Genomic DNA, 14028 nt, shown 5'->3' on the forward strand with positions numbered 1-14028 from the left:
GTGAAAACTTGATTCCAGTCATCTGGATTCAGGGTACAAGTTTTTCTCCACAATCATACCACCAAATGTGTGAGGTAAAGCAAGCAGATGAAAAGGAACTACTGTAGACAAGGTAGTGAGGAAAAGTTTGTCAGAAGAAGTGACATTTGATCAGAGATCTAAAAAACAAGAAACATAGCCCTTAATTCTGATAGTGACTTAAGAGTAAAAATAGTTGTCTATTGGGCATACCTACTTCATGCCATCTGCGCAAAAGGAATGCTTATTTTTATATTATATCTATGGCAGAGGCACAGGTTGCTAAATAATTAAATATTTTGGTTGCTGTTAAAAAAAACTGGACAAGTGATATTCAAATGAATGACTAAGAACCAACATAAAATGATAAACTTAATAAAATTTATAGTTCACCAGAGTCTACAATACACAATGGTTGAAAAACATCCCAAATCCCACATTTAGCAGTTACTTCATTCAAACTTTTTTGCTTGCTAAGAATCATGCCATACTTGTTCAAATGACTGCTAAACTTGAATGAGTCAGCTCTGAATTAAAGACATTGTTAAAGTCTTCCATCCTATCTCACAGAAGACTGGTATTTTTTAACAAATAAAGAAAAAAGCTACTGGTTTCTTTTTTTAAGCTGCATTCAGTCCTTGACAAATATACCCTTTATACATATTCTGGCATGGTGTCTTCAAGAATTCCCCAGATTTCCCTAAGAGACCCCTACCCCTCACGACTTTCCAGCTTGCTCAAGTCTAGGCAGATCCTATTTAAGCAGAATAGAATCCACAACCTCTGACTCAACCCCAATCTTAGGAGCTTAAACAAAGGCTCCAAGTGATAAATTCAAGGCCCTTTATAGAGCCATTTTTTGCCCTACTCATTCCCCTCAACCAGAGGCTCCTTCTCTGTTCAAAATTTGAAGAATTTTGTACTTTAATAAGGGGCCATTTGCTTGCATGTTGCTATACCATTTTATCACCTTATTCTAATACAGATACAGACTGTAGTACACAGTTATGGGATGTGGAGGGAGAAGAGAAAGGACAACTGAAGACAAAAAGGGAAAGCAAACTATTCGAGCAGCATTTCTATTTTTGTCTCAATCCTCCCACTCAATTCTCTTTACCGACCTCTAATGCTCAGCTCCTTTCAATTTACCCTACCCTCTAATTCCACAGCTGAACCTCTGACCCCATGGTTCTACTCCAGGTCCACAATCCTATCCTCAGGCCCATCCTGTTTAGAGTTTCTGCCTCAACCAAGTTCCTTGAACATTTCCATTATCAAAGCCAACAAGCTAGGAGCTGAGGGGGAGTTCCAGCTTTTGCTGAGATCAAACATGTCACTCCGGGACTCAGAATTCAATTGTGAACTCATTTCTCTCATTATATGTGGTGGTGAGATTCTTTTATTTGATCATACTATACTCTGGCATATTCTGGATTACAGACTAATCTGAGCTCCAAACCACTAAGCATAAAACACAGCATGCCAGACCCTTCAAAATATGTTATACATGTGATCCTCCCAGAACTTCTTGGGGGGTAACAGTTTTTGGAGCACTGTGGAAAAAGCAAAATCACTTAACAACCATGGAGACTTAAATGTATATTTATAAGAGATAAGAAAATTATTTACAAATGGATTTTTATAACACAGCCTGTTTTTATACTGGGGACAGTCTGGACCCTGAAGTGGTTTACAGAGCAAGAGAAAGGCCATTATTCAGGAAAAAGGCTCTGTTTTTGATTCCTTATAACTGGCTTTACCCCATCTAAGATTGTCTTGTAAGACAGTCTATACTTTATTTAAATAGTTGAATTTTGGTAAGTTCCTATTGAAATCTGCCTCCTCTCAATTCCCCTAAAGGCTAAACCAGGTGTTACTAATCCCCAGGTGCTCTGCTCCTACCAGAGACTTCAATCTGATGGCCTGACATCAAAGAAATGTTCATAGTCTCTTAGAGATAGATGATTTGTTTACCGTGTCTCAAATGGCAAAATTCTGGTTCAAATGAGAAAAATACTCATTTGAAAGAAAGGAGGCAGAAGAATGAAAAAACCTTCCACTGGGTAGATGTTTATCTTTCCAACTTAAGTTAGAATAAATAATTCTAATGACCCGAGTGACTCACAGTGACTCTGGATTTGCTGGGGGTGCATCTTTTACGCCTATCTGCACAATTCTACACCTGCTCAGTAACAAAAGTATAGCAATCCTTTTTCATGCATCACAAACCAAGTATTGGCATGTAATATTGATAATACCTAACAAGTAAAGACAGGCTTTCATTACTAATCTTGTGCTTACCCATGCTTTTCAGTGTAACTATTCAAATACTTGGAAATGCTTATAATTTTCCATGACCCACAGCTAGAATATATATAAATAATGTACAGAAAGGATTGCCTGAGATGTAAGAATTTTTTTTCCTGTTGTTTACTTTCAAAGGAGTAAAAAATATTTCAATAAATAGGAACATTTGAAGGGTATGGATAAAATTCAAGGCTCATACATGGTTTGAATTATTTTTCCATGGGTATACAGTAGTCAAACTGATTTTTAATGAAATCTTTGGCAATCTTACTGTCTATGGGAAAAATTGAGTGCTAACTACAATGACACAATTTGTCATTTTAGTTTTCAAAATCATGCCAAAACAAACGCCTCAGATAAAAAGATGAGAAAATAAGTGCTGGTGGTTTTTCCTTCTCATGTGCTTCAGATACATGCTTTGATATCTTAAGCAACAGAATTACTTTCAGTTCCCCCAAACAATCGGTGTTCTCTCTTACTTTTTGGCTGTTGCACATTCCAGTCTTCTGCATGGATGTTCTTCCTGTCATAAAAATGTTCTTCTTCCATTCCTCTTGGTTAACCCTTATTTATCCATCACACAGATATGCGCTAAGAACTCCCATCTTCCAGAATCCTTCTGTGACCTCAGCTAACCCTTTATGGTTGTTTGGGCTGTGTCTCATTCTTTAAAAATGCCTTCAATTTTCAGCAAGAAATTCTTATAAATAAAGGACATGAATGCTTATGATACATGATGTAGGCCTCTTGTAAACTGTCACATCCTATTTCATTTTTAATTTGTGCTATTCTTTAAAATAGAACCGTGTTACTTTATAGATACTGTCTATAAAGATTTCACTGAGTCAGGCTGGCCGTAACCTTTCTGGGTAAAGCTGATTAAAAAGGGAGAAGGGACTAAGGTGTTGCTGGGATGACATGGGGGAAGATTCATTCACTTACTTCATGTTTATTAGAGGCCTACTCTGCAAATCACCATTCTGGTTCTGATGACGTGGCAGATAAGGAAAGAAATAGGTACACAGATACACTCACTTGCCACCTCACTCAGAACATTATCAACCAAAGCTGGCAAACAGAATAGAACACCTGCAAACAATATAGGTACTGACAGGAAGCATACAGTAACATTTAACAAGACACAGGAATGCTTTTGGCAGGGGGATAAGGTAAAGAGTTTCAAACATTTCACAGTCTTCAGTAACTATAGGTGGATGGAGGAATTCTTCCTAATCCATCCAGTGATCTGGAACAGGGCATTCCTGATGTTTTGTGTTGTGAAGACGATGATTTCTTCTCCTTCCCCATTTCCTCCTTCTCCTTCTAGGGTTTTGTCTTTCTTTTTTTACCCCAGTTTTACTGTGATATAACTGACATATAATACTGTATTCCTTTAAGGTGCACAACCTAAGAATTTGCTGTGTGTACATATTGCAAAATGACTGTTAAGGACTTCGTAATACCCAAATTGCATAATTAAGATTTGTTTACTAAGCTGAATACTAACATGTTTGAATTTTCTACAGATTAACTTACCTCAACATATGAAATTGGAAATATTCCTATTTTGTCTGCCAGCATTCCTTCAGCCCAGTTTTCATCCACTCTGCGGATCACAGTCAGAACATCATCCTGAAGAAACAGCAAACATTAGTCTCTTTGATCCCATTAAGTTCATCACTTAATTTCCCTTTTCAATAAAGGGGCTCAAGTTTCAAGAGTAAATGAATCTAAATGCCATGACCTATCTTTAGTACATGAATCCAATGTTGCCACAAACTAAGTGGCCACTGCAACCTGTTGGTTCTTTCAGACCGTTGTAAAACTATAAACTCCTTCTATACAGGGGTTGGCTGCTCATTATGTTAAGATCCACAAATTACAACCTTAAATGCTACTCACCCCAGCCTCTTGAACTTCCGTTTTAGACTGGCTTTCAGGCTCTTCTCACATTCTCTCTGATAATACACCAAATACCCACCTTTAAATGCATATCCTACTGCTTTTCTTTATAAAAAACACTATTGTGTTTATCTACTTAAAATTTTAAAGGATTTTATCAATTCAGTGGATATACTCCTGTGTGCTTTCAGCAAAGAAATTTATGTATAAAATAAGAAAGTAATGATGTCTCATTTTGTTATTCATAATTCAGTAAGCTAAAATCCCTGAGTGGCACACATACCGTGTAAAGTGGCTTAGAATTAAATTTAGGCTATAAATATGAAAATGATACCACACAGACTATCAAACAAAATTATCTTTCATATAAGAATGGTCTAGTTTTAGGGGCGCCTGGGTGGCTCAGCCGGTTGAGCATCCTACTTCAGCTCAGGTCATGATCTCACAGTGTGTGAGTTCCAGCCCCGCGTCGGGCTCTGTGCCAACAGCTCCGAGCCTGGAGCCTGGAGCCTGGAGCCGGCTTGGCATTCTGTGTCTCCCTCTCTCTCTGCCCCTCCCCCACTCATGCTTCCTCTGTCTCTGTCTCTCTCTCTCTCTCTCTCTCTCTCTCTCTCTGTCAGAAATAAACATTAAAAAAAAAATTAAAAAAAAAAAGAATGGTCCAGTTTTTTGTGACTTTAAGAAAACTGCTTCCAGGTATTTTTAAAAGCGCAGGTATTTTTAAAAACTATTTTATCTTTTTGTGAAAGGAAATATAAGCCATATTCCTGTGTATCTGGGTCCACAGAAAGAGTTGGCAAACAGAAAATCTCATTCTAAATTTACCTTTGCAAACGGAAGGCAATCTTTGTCTGCTTCCTTGTCTTTCACTTCAAAGTCATAAAGTGCTTTGCACTGAGGTGGGGGCTGAGGTAACGGCTTGATGATCTGCACAAAATTGGTGGGAAAAAAGCCATGGATCCCGTTGACTTCCCCATGGTACCAATTTTCATCCACTTGTCGCCGCAAAATGATGATGTCACCTTTGCTGAATTTAAGGTCTCCAGGCTCTTTCCCTTCGTAGTTGTATAATGCTTTGGCACAAGGTAACTGAGGTATACCCTTAGGGAAAGAGATGAGTTTTAATTAAAGAATGATCCAAAAGCATCTAAAAATTTAACTGTATTATTATTTTTAGTCAAGGTCAACTCAACACAGAGTGCAGGTCTCTGGAGTTTAGCAGGTGGGAAAATGAAACACTTCCTGGAGGAAGTGACACATAAGCCAAGTCTTCAAGGATACATAGGAGTTAGCCAGGCAAAGCTGGAGTAAAAGATAAAAGTAAGGCATTCTCACCAGAGGGCACAGCACCAGCAAAGACATGGAGCACACTGTGCAGAGGGACTGAGTTTTATAAAGAATGCAGGAATTATGGAATATAAAGTGTAGGAGAAGTAGACAGAAGCTAACTCATGGAAGATCTTGAATGACATGTTAAAGAGGTTCAATCGCTGTGTCCTTCAGGCAAAGACAAGCCCTCACAGGTTTGAAATACAGATGGCCATGGTAAGAAGCATGTGTCAGTCAGGCAGATGAGGCTGGCATGAGAGTGGAAAATGGACAGGAAGTGGGCAGGCGGACAGATAGCTATGTGCTAAGCACAAGCCTTAACTAGTTGAATTTTTTTCTTTTTTTACAGCTGAATCTTTCTAATGAATAGGAAGAAGCATTACTCACAGTACTGCCCTCTCCCTGTGCTCCTCCATCTCCCCGCTCCCCAAAAAAGTGGATCACAGTTTTATACTCTTGAGGCAACAGAACTTCGTAATACACTTTTTAAAAATTACTTTGGTTTCTGGTCAGAGAGTTAGAGTCTGGCTTGCTCCTAAGCCAAATTTCTTTTGTTAAATATTTTTGTTTGGCTTAAGAGGAATAGCCAATTCTTGGCTCTCAAAATGCTATTGGCAGTCATCTTGTGTTGGCTTGATCCATGTGATGTGTTTGGTTAATGAGAGCTGCTCTAGAGGCCAATATCCTGAGAAGACAGGAGCTGAGCCTTCCAGAAGTTCTGAAACCCTCATGTGCCCTCTGACTTTTGGACCCTGACCTAAGATCCTGCCTATGAAGGCATGACTTCTGTTATCTGACCGTGACCTAATCTCATAAACAATTCTGCTGTGCCCCTTGGTTTCTGCAGAAGGAAAATGCCCATCAGGAACTCTGGAGCCTCACAATCCTGTGAACTTTAGTCATATTCCCCTTCAGTGTCGAATGCTAAGGAAGGACTCTAATTTTTGTCTACTCTCACAGAGATGCCTCACTGCATTCTCTATTGTATATTTATTGAAGTCTGGTTATCAAAATATAACAATATTTCCCAAGGCAGGCTTGAGAAAATAATAGTAAATAAACATAGAAATGAATATTATTATGAAACACTGAAAGAGTGATGGAGTCAAAGACAGAGAACTGACAAGTCCTGTAATAAACCAACTCTTGGAACACAGCTGTATGGGACCATGATAAGGCAGTTTTATGTAAGGGTTGGAAACATAGACTCCAGAGCCAGAATGTCTACGTTTGAATCCCAGCTCGGCCACTTACTAGCTGTGTGCCTCAATTTCTTCATTTGGGTTGCTGCGAGGATTTGGTGAGTTAATGTATGTAAACCGCTACAAAAGACCCAGCAGTTAGTAACTGCTGTCGCACCCATGAACTATTATCATCATTGTCACTGCCCAGTATGAAAAGCCTTGTTCACCAGTGAAACACAGCACCTGAAAATGTATTTGTCTCTACGCAGCTGGATGCTATTCCTTTTTGGACGAATTCACATAGCAATTACATTTTTAATACATATTCACTGTATAGCAATGCAAAGAATGTTCCTCCAAGGAAGTGCTGGAATCTTGAAATGTGCGTTTCTGAAGCACACATTTGTTTTCTAAGTGGAATCCATTCATCTTCTGGTTGAACAGAAGAAATTACAAATTCACTGACATGCACGGTTTAATAGGGGATGGCATTTTAGATGTGGCTGTAGTTCATCTTGACAGGGCTAATGTAAGGCATTGGAAGCCTGCATGAATTAATTGAAAATCCTATTACAAACTCGGTGACAAATAACTCTATTCACCATTATGGCCTGTTCTCTCGATTTTTTCCCCACCTCAATTAGCTCTGTTTGGCCTACTCTGTCCAAATCCATGCCAGCCAAATCCATGCACCAAGATACAGATTTAGCACTCTTAGAAACCATTCTGAATTGCTTCTTGAAGAGATCTGTAAAATTCCCAAAAAAACCACAGTATGGTTCTTTTGTGATATGCTCACGTGGAAACTGAAGGAATTTATTTCTTCACAGATCACTTCCACACACCAGTGGCCCAATGGACTTATTAACTTTTCCACCAAAGCAAATCTATTAAGTAACCCTAAAATCATCACACATACTTAATACAATGAATGGTAAGGATAAAACTCATGATAACAGTGATATCCATTATGGTTAGCCTAGTTACATCCCTGTGACTGCAACCTAAAATTCATTAATTCACACTGTTTTGCTAAATCTTGACTGCTAAGGCTATTTCAGTGATCAATAACCACAGAAAAAAGAATCATAAAGCTTACGGCAATCTAATCCACAAGCAGATATTTGCGCATCTGGCTGTGTTTTTCTATGGTGTTCTTTTTCAATTAAATTCTAAGAGGCTAAAAAGCCAGTTTGTGTCAAGTTTCTCAAAAGAAGGTTTCCCACATTAAATAAAATGAATTCTACTCTGATTTCAAATCAAGCAAAGTTCAGTGATCTTTAAAAGACTTATTCCCACACAGACTGCAGATGATTAAGGATAAATGGTTACACGACTTGGAAGGGCAATAAAAGAATGACTTTTCCTTTTGCAACATCTGAAGGATAAAGTCAAAACAATTGGTTTGATAGCCTCAGACTACTCTTGTGGGTAAAATACGTCCGGGGCCCACGGAGGCACTGCCTTCTCATTCATCTCCTTTGAAAGGTCTGGGAGTCATGTCATCACCCAGGCCCTTTGCCCCCCGTGCCTTCGGCAGGCTTTCCAAACTGCTGCCTTTCTTCTGTATCCTCTCATCAGGCCAAGGCCCCCGAGGATCTGTAGAGCTTACATTTCACTTGGCTACACATGAAAGGGAGGCTTAAAAGGAGAGAAAGCCAGAGAGAAACGGACTCTGCAGTCTAACCTTGAGTTTGCAGCTGTCATTCATGCTGCCAGCTTTATCAAAAACCTTGGCAATTTACACAGGTGAGCTATTATAACGATTCTTAATCTGGAATACATTTCAATAAACAGTGACTATTTTGGTCATATAGAAAGGAATAAATACGACAGTGGGCTAGTTTTACTCTTAAAGTAATTTTTGCTTCTACATTATGTATACAGATATTTTACATGACATTAAAATCCTTATGAGACCCACACACAAATATTTTTGATGAAATACTCTACACTCCATTTTTGTATCATCAAGTGTATTCCAATATATCTAGCAAAGCAGTACTTGATGATGTAGCTGAGATTCTAATGGGTAAATAAAACATTCACTGCCAATTTATTTTATAGACTCTAAATGCCAATGCCCAGATATACATGCAAGACAGCCTCTTTAAATTCAAATTCCTTCATGCATTTCTTACTGCTCCATAAAGTAAAAAAGATTCAATGACCTACTAAAAAGAATATCTGGAAGATACTCTTGCCATAGGAACAGCACCATGGTGTATATAATTTAAGAATTTAGTTAAATCTAAATGGGCATGAACTATGGCTGATTTCAACTTGACTTTCAAAACTTTCCAGAAAGAACTGAAGCATAAAGAAATTACAGTAATAGAAAGTAATACATACAGAGTAACAAGTAGCAAAATGGTTCAGGAAAGGATTTTTTTAAATGTCCTTTGGACAACAAAATACATGTTGGCTTTTCCCTACAAAGTGAAAATCTATCGGAATATACCAATAGTATTTCGCAAAAATATTCTTCAATAGTTAAAAAAGTCTTACGTACTGATATCAAGATGTCTAGGTTGGATTATTATTCAAATATTATTTGACCATCCCTTGAAATGTTTCAACCTCAATATAACAAACATCCAAGATAAGTATTACAAGTTATTTTTCCAAAGCAGTATTAGAAAGGACTAAGAATCCCATAATTCCATAATAATCCATTTCTTTTTTTTTTAATTTTTTAAATGTTTATTTTTGAGAGAGAGACAAGGTGTGAGTGGGGGAAGGGCAGAGAGAGAGGGAGACACAGAATCTGAAGCAGGCTCCAGGCTCTGAGCTGTCAGCAGAGCATGATGTGGGGCTCGAACCCACAGACCGCGAGATCATGACCTGAGCCGAAGTCGGACGCTCAACTGACTGAGCCACCCAGGCACCCTACGTTTCTTTTCTTTTTAATGTTTATTTACTTTCTGAGAGAGAGAGAGAGAAGAGAGAGAGAGAGAGAGAGAGAGAGAGAGACAGAGAGAGAGAGAGAGAGGATCCTAAGCAGGCTCCATGCTGACAGCAGAGAGCCCGATGTGGGGCTTGAACTCACAAACCACGAAATCATGACCTGAGCTGAAATCATACACTTAACTGACTGAGCCACCCAGGCACTCCCGTAATAGTCCATTCCTTATTTGTTCTTTCCTTTAATAATTTTTTCTGGACAGCACTGTGCTGAGACATTTTCTCTGATGATCACTCTCTTAAGCTACCATCTGCTATCCACCCCACGTTTGTCACATAACATTTTCTCATCAGACTAATCCTATCTACCAGCACTTTGAGGATGGCAGTTGTGAACAGACAGAAATGAAGAAAAACATGTTTTCTTCATTCACATTTATTCGTTTTTTGGTCCTTATTTTACTATTTCACTGCCATCTTTTCTTGCATGCTCATTTTCTTCAGCATTCTCCTTAAGCAGACTCTTTCCAGGTTGCCTATCTTTCTCCTCCACTCCAGACATGGTGCCTCAAGAAAGTGGGCTGAAGCTGGCTTTGCACTGCTTTAGTGCCCTGTGCACTCAGCTCCTGCTCACACTGCATACACTCTATCCACTCCTCCTCACCCTCAGGTTCTACAACCCAACCCATAAGCCCTTAGGGAGTTTCTATCCCAACCCATGACTAAATAGCAATCAGCCAGTTATTGCTTTCAACCTCGTTGTTTTAGTGATATTAACGGCTTAGGGAAAGGGTGGAGAGAGGGAAAAAAACAAAAAACAATAAAACCCAAGGTTAGAAGGACAGGAGACAAAGTAGCAGATTTCTCACCAATTTCCCTGGACAGTATTCTCACTGCTATTTAATCAAATGATAATACATAGTCATTTATTCGGTCAATACTTAATCAAATACTTAACCAAATGCAAATACAGAATGAAGTAAGTTGAGGTTATAAGATTACTTTCAGGGGCACCTGGGTAGCTCAGATCATGATCTCACAGTTGGTCAGTTTGAGCTCAGAGCCTGCTGGGAATTCTCTCCTTCTCTCTCTGCCCCTACCCCACTCGCATGCACCCACACTCTCTCTCTCTCAAAATAAATACAGTTAAAAAAAAAAAAAAGATTATGTTCAATCATCCAGAAAGAGAACAAAGAGCAGAGTTTTCCAAACTTAAGAAAAAAATTATATGAGACTCTTTTTTTCTAGGAACTGCAGTATAGAGAATAGATAAATACATCCGTGTAGGGTAGAATCGGAGCCTGATGTGGGCCTCGATCTCACAACCATGAGATTATGACCTGAACCAAACCCAAGCAGGCACCAGCCATGAATCAGAAAGGGGGACTTCACCAGAATGAGGCTGTGCTGACACACTGTGAAAAATAATTTCTATTGTTTATAAGCTAACCAGTCTGTGGTATTAGAGCAGCCCAAACGGACTAAGATACTCCTTCACCAAAATTCAAGAGCAGCCCATCTCTCCATCTTCCTACATCGAGAGTCCCCAGCACATATCTTGATACAGCTGCAGTCGATAATTACATGCTTTTATTTCACTTCTATTTTTATTTTCTCTAGCATGACTACTTCTGTTGCTTGGAATCAGATGCAAATAAGGCTAAGATCAGAGACTGATTCCAGTGCAGGTCAGCAGGACAGACTCTGTTTTCCAGATGTAGTGGCCATTGCCTCCTTGGGGAAGATTCTCCCAAGCCTGCCTCACCCAAATCTGGAGAAAGTGCTTCTCTTATGCTCGCTCATCCAGCATGTCTTATGCATACTGTTACTATGGCTTTCATCTTACTCAGTTTACAGCCTGTTTCCCCTACCAGACTGTAACCTCCTGCAGATTGGGACTATGTGTTACCCATCTTTACATCATGAGCACTTACCTCAGTGTCTGTGAATAAATTCTTGCTGGAAAAATAAACAAAAAACAATGAATTTATCTAGGTGGCTGAGGTCTATGATATGGATGACTAAGTGTAAAAATACCATATCCAAAGGAAAAACAAAAGACAATTCTGTGGACAGTTGGGCTCATTGGCTTTAAATGTATTGCACAGTATATGTACGCACATATTTCTGTGCCTCTGATACTCCTCATGAATGACAGATCGTGAACCCATCTTTTTGAAACTGTCTTCAGTGCCTTCTAAGGAACACAGAATATGGTGGGCACTTGACACTGAGGCACAGGAGGAGCAGGAATACGGAGGAAAGAATTTCATTCCTCATTCCAAACCTGTAGCACATGAAAGTGCCAGAGAAAAACAGGGAAATGTGAGCTAATCTGCTAACTGGTGTCTACTTCAATGTGCTCTGGAAACAAGACTAAAAACATGATCTGTTCTGGAAATGGCCAGTTCAGTTTGTACTAAGCAAACTGCTGGCATTTGAAAAATGTAAAGCAAATTACATAGCAAACCATACAAACAAATATTTTCCTTTTAAACTCATCTGGTGGTTATGAGGAAATAGTCACGTAGATGATATATAGCTTTTTTTCTTGGCTGGCCTTAAAAAGGGAGTATCCATCTGACAGACAAATCATTAAAGAAAACAAATCTTATTGAATTTCTCTAAGGGAAGATAGCTATTGAGAATGCAGTCACGGAAATAAAATGCAGGAAATTTATGTCACTCATTGCCCTGAATATTAGTTTTCTGTTTCATCACATGTTTAATAATTACAATAGTATTTTGCAAAGGGGAGGAAAAGTTATTGGGAAAATTTTCTGCAGTAACTTAAGCTATGATCTTGGGGACTCATGGCAGGATGAGGGATGTTTCCTGGTAAAAGGTCAAGTTTCTGTCTATTTGAAAAACAGCTTGATTCCTGGCAAGGAATCTGCCCCTGCCCTTTCCTAAACCTCCCACCTGCCCATGGGGGCGTGGGACTAGATGGAAAAGAACGACTATGTATGAGGAACTCTGCATGGTCTTTGCCTAATCCTTACAGAAACCCAGAAGGGTAAGGAGAGTCAAAAATACAAAGGAAGAGGGGTGTGTGGGAGCAGGTTTTCATATTAAATAGAAAGGTCAGGTAAGGCCTCAATCTAATTCAACTGCCTCGTTTTAGACTTTTTTTGGTCCAGTGTTTTCATTAATATCCCAGAGAGATATGCTCGTGTAATTTAGACATGACATTATATGTGAAAGAAAGTTCAGAGTTTCAGACTTAAAACACCACTGGAATGAACCCACATGTATATGGGCAATTAGACAATAGTGCCAAGGCAATTCAATTTAGGAAAACAAAGTCTTTTCAACAGATGGTTCTGGGATAATTAGAAGCCCATATGGGGAAAAATGAGTCTTAACTCCTACCTCACATCATATACAAAAATTAATTTGAGATGAATCCCCAAAACAAACGTAAAAGTTAAAACTGTTTTTTAGAAGAAAACACAGGAGATTATCTTAGGGATTAGGTGGGTCAAAAACAAAAACAAAACCCAAAACCCTAACTAACCATAAAAATGTATAAACTGTAGTTCATCAAAATTGAAAAATTCTGTTCATCAAAATGCAATTAAGAAAATAAAAATGCAAGCCACACAAAGAGGAAAATATTTGCAATACATATACCTGACAATGGATTTAAATCCAGAAATACAAAGAACTTGTACAAATCAACAACAAACAGTGCAATTTAAAAACAGACAAGATTTCGGGCACCTGGGTGGCTTAGTTGGTTAGGTGTCTGACTCTTGGTTTTGGCTCAGGTCATGATCTCATAGTTTGTGGGGTTGAGTCCCGCGTCAAGCTCTGTGAAGACAACATGGAGCCTACTTGGAATTCTCTCTCTCTCTCTCTCTCTCTCTCTCTGCCCCTTCCCCACTCTCTCAAAATAAATAAATACATTATAAAAAAAACAGAAATATTTGAAGATATAATTCAAGAAGGAAGTTATTATATAGCCATGTAAAGGTACTCAACATCATTAGTCACCAGGGAAATGCAAAATAAAACTATAGTGAGATATGCTTTCACAACCATTAAAATGATTAAAATTAAAAAGACTGACAACAGAAAATGTCGTGAAAGATACAAAGCAACCAGAACTCAGATATGTTGCTAGTGGGGGTCTAGAATGGTTCAACCACTTTGGAAAAATGTTTGACAATTTCTTATAAAATTATTCATACACTTACTCTATGACCTAACATCCTAATCCCAGGTATTAACTGAGAAATGAAGATATATGATCATACAAAGACTTGTCACAGAAATGCTTACTGCAGCACTATTCATAACACAAAAGTCCATGAACAAGAGACTAGATAAAAAATGGAATCCTTAGTTATATATAAAAAAAGAATCACTAATACACGTGAGT

The 14028-nt window shown here is 38.5% G+C and overlaps 1 protein-coding gene across 2 annotated transcripts in view; it reads right to left on the reverse strand.

The window, feature by feature from the left end:
* SH3RF1 (SH3 domain containing ring finger 1) overlaps positions 1–14028 on the reverse strand; it is a 181080-nt gene that overhangs the window by 61308 nt on the left and 105744 nt on the right. For both annotated transcript variants that reach the window (XM_060653806.3, XM_078445624.2), the window contains exons 3-4: positions 5053–5328; positions 3862–3957 (exon numbers count right to left, since the gene is read on the reverse strand). In XM_060653806.3, coding sequence (XP_060509789.3) covers positions 3862–3957; positions 5053–5328 — 372 coding nt within the window. The remainder of the gene's footprint in view (positions 1–3861; positions 3958–5052; positions 5329–14028) is intronic.

Source organism: Panthera onca, chromosome B1 (assembly GCF_046562875.1).
Source record: "Panthera onca isolate mPanOnc1 chromosome B1, mPanOnc1 haplotype 2, whole genome shotgun sequence".
NCBI classification, from domain to species: Eukaryota; Metazoa; Chordata; class Mammalia; order Carnivora; family Felidae; genus Panthera; species Panthera onca.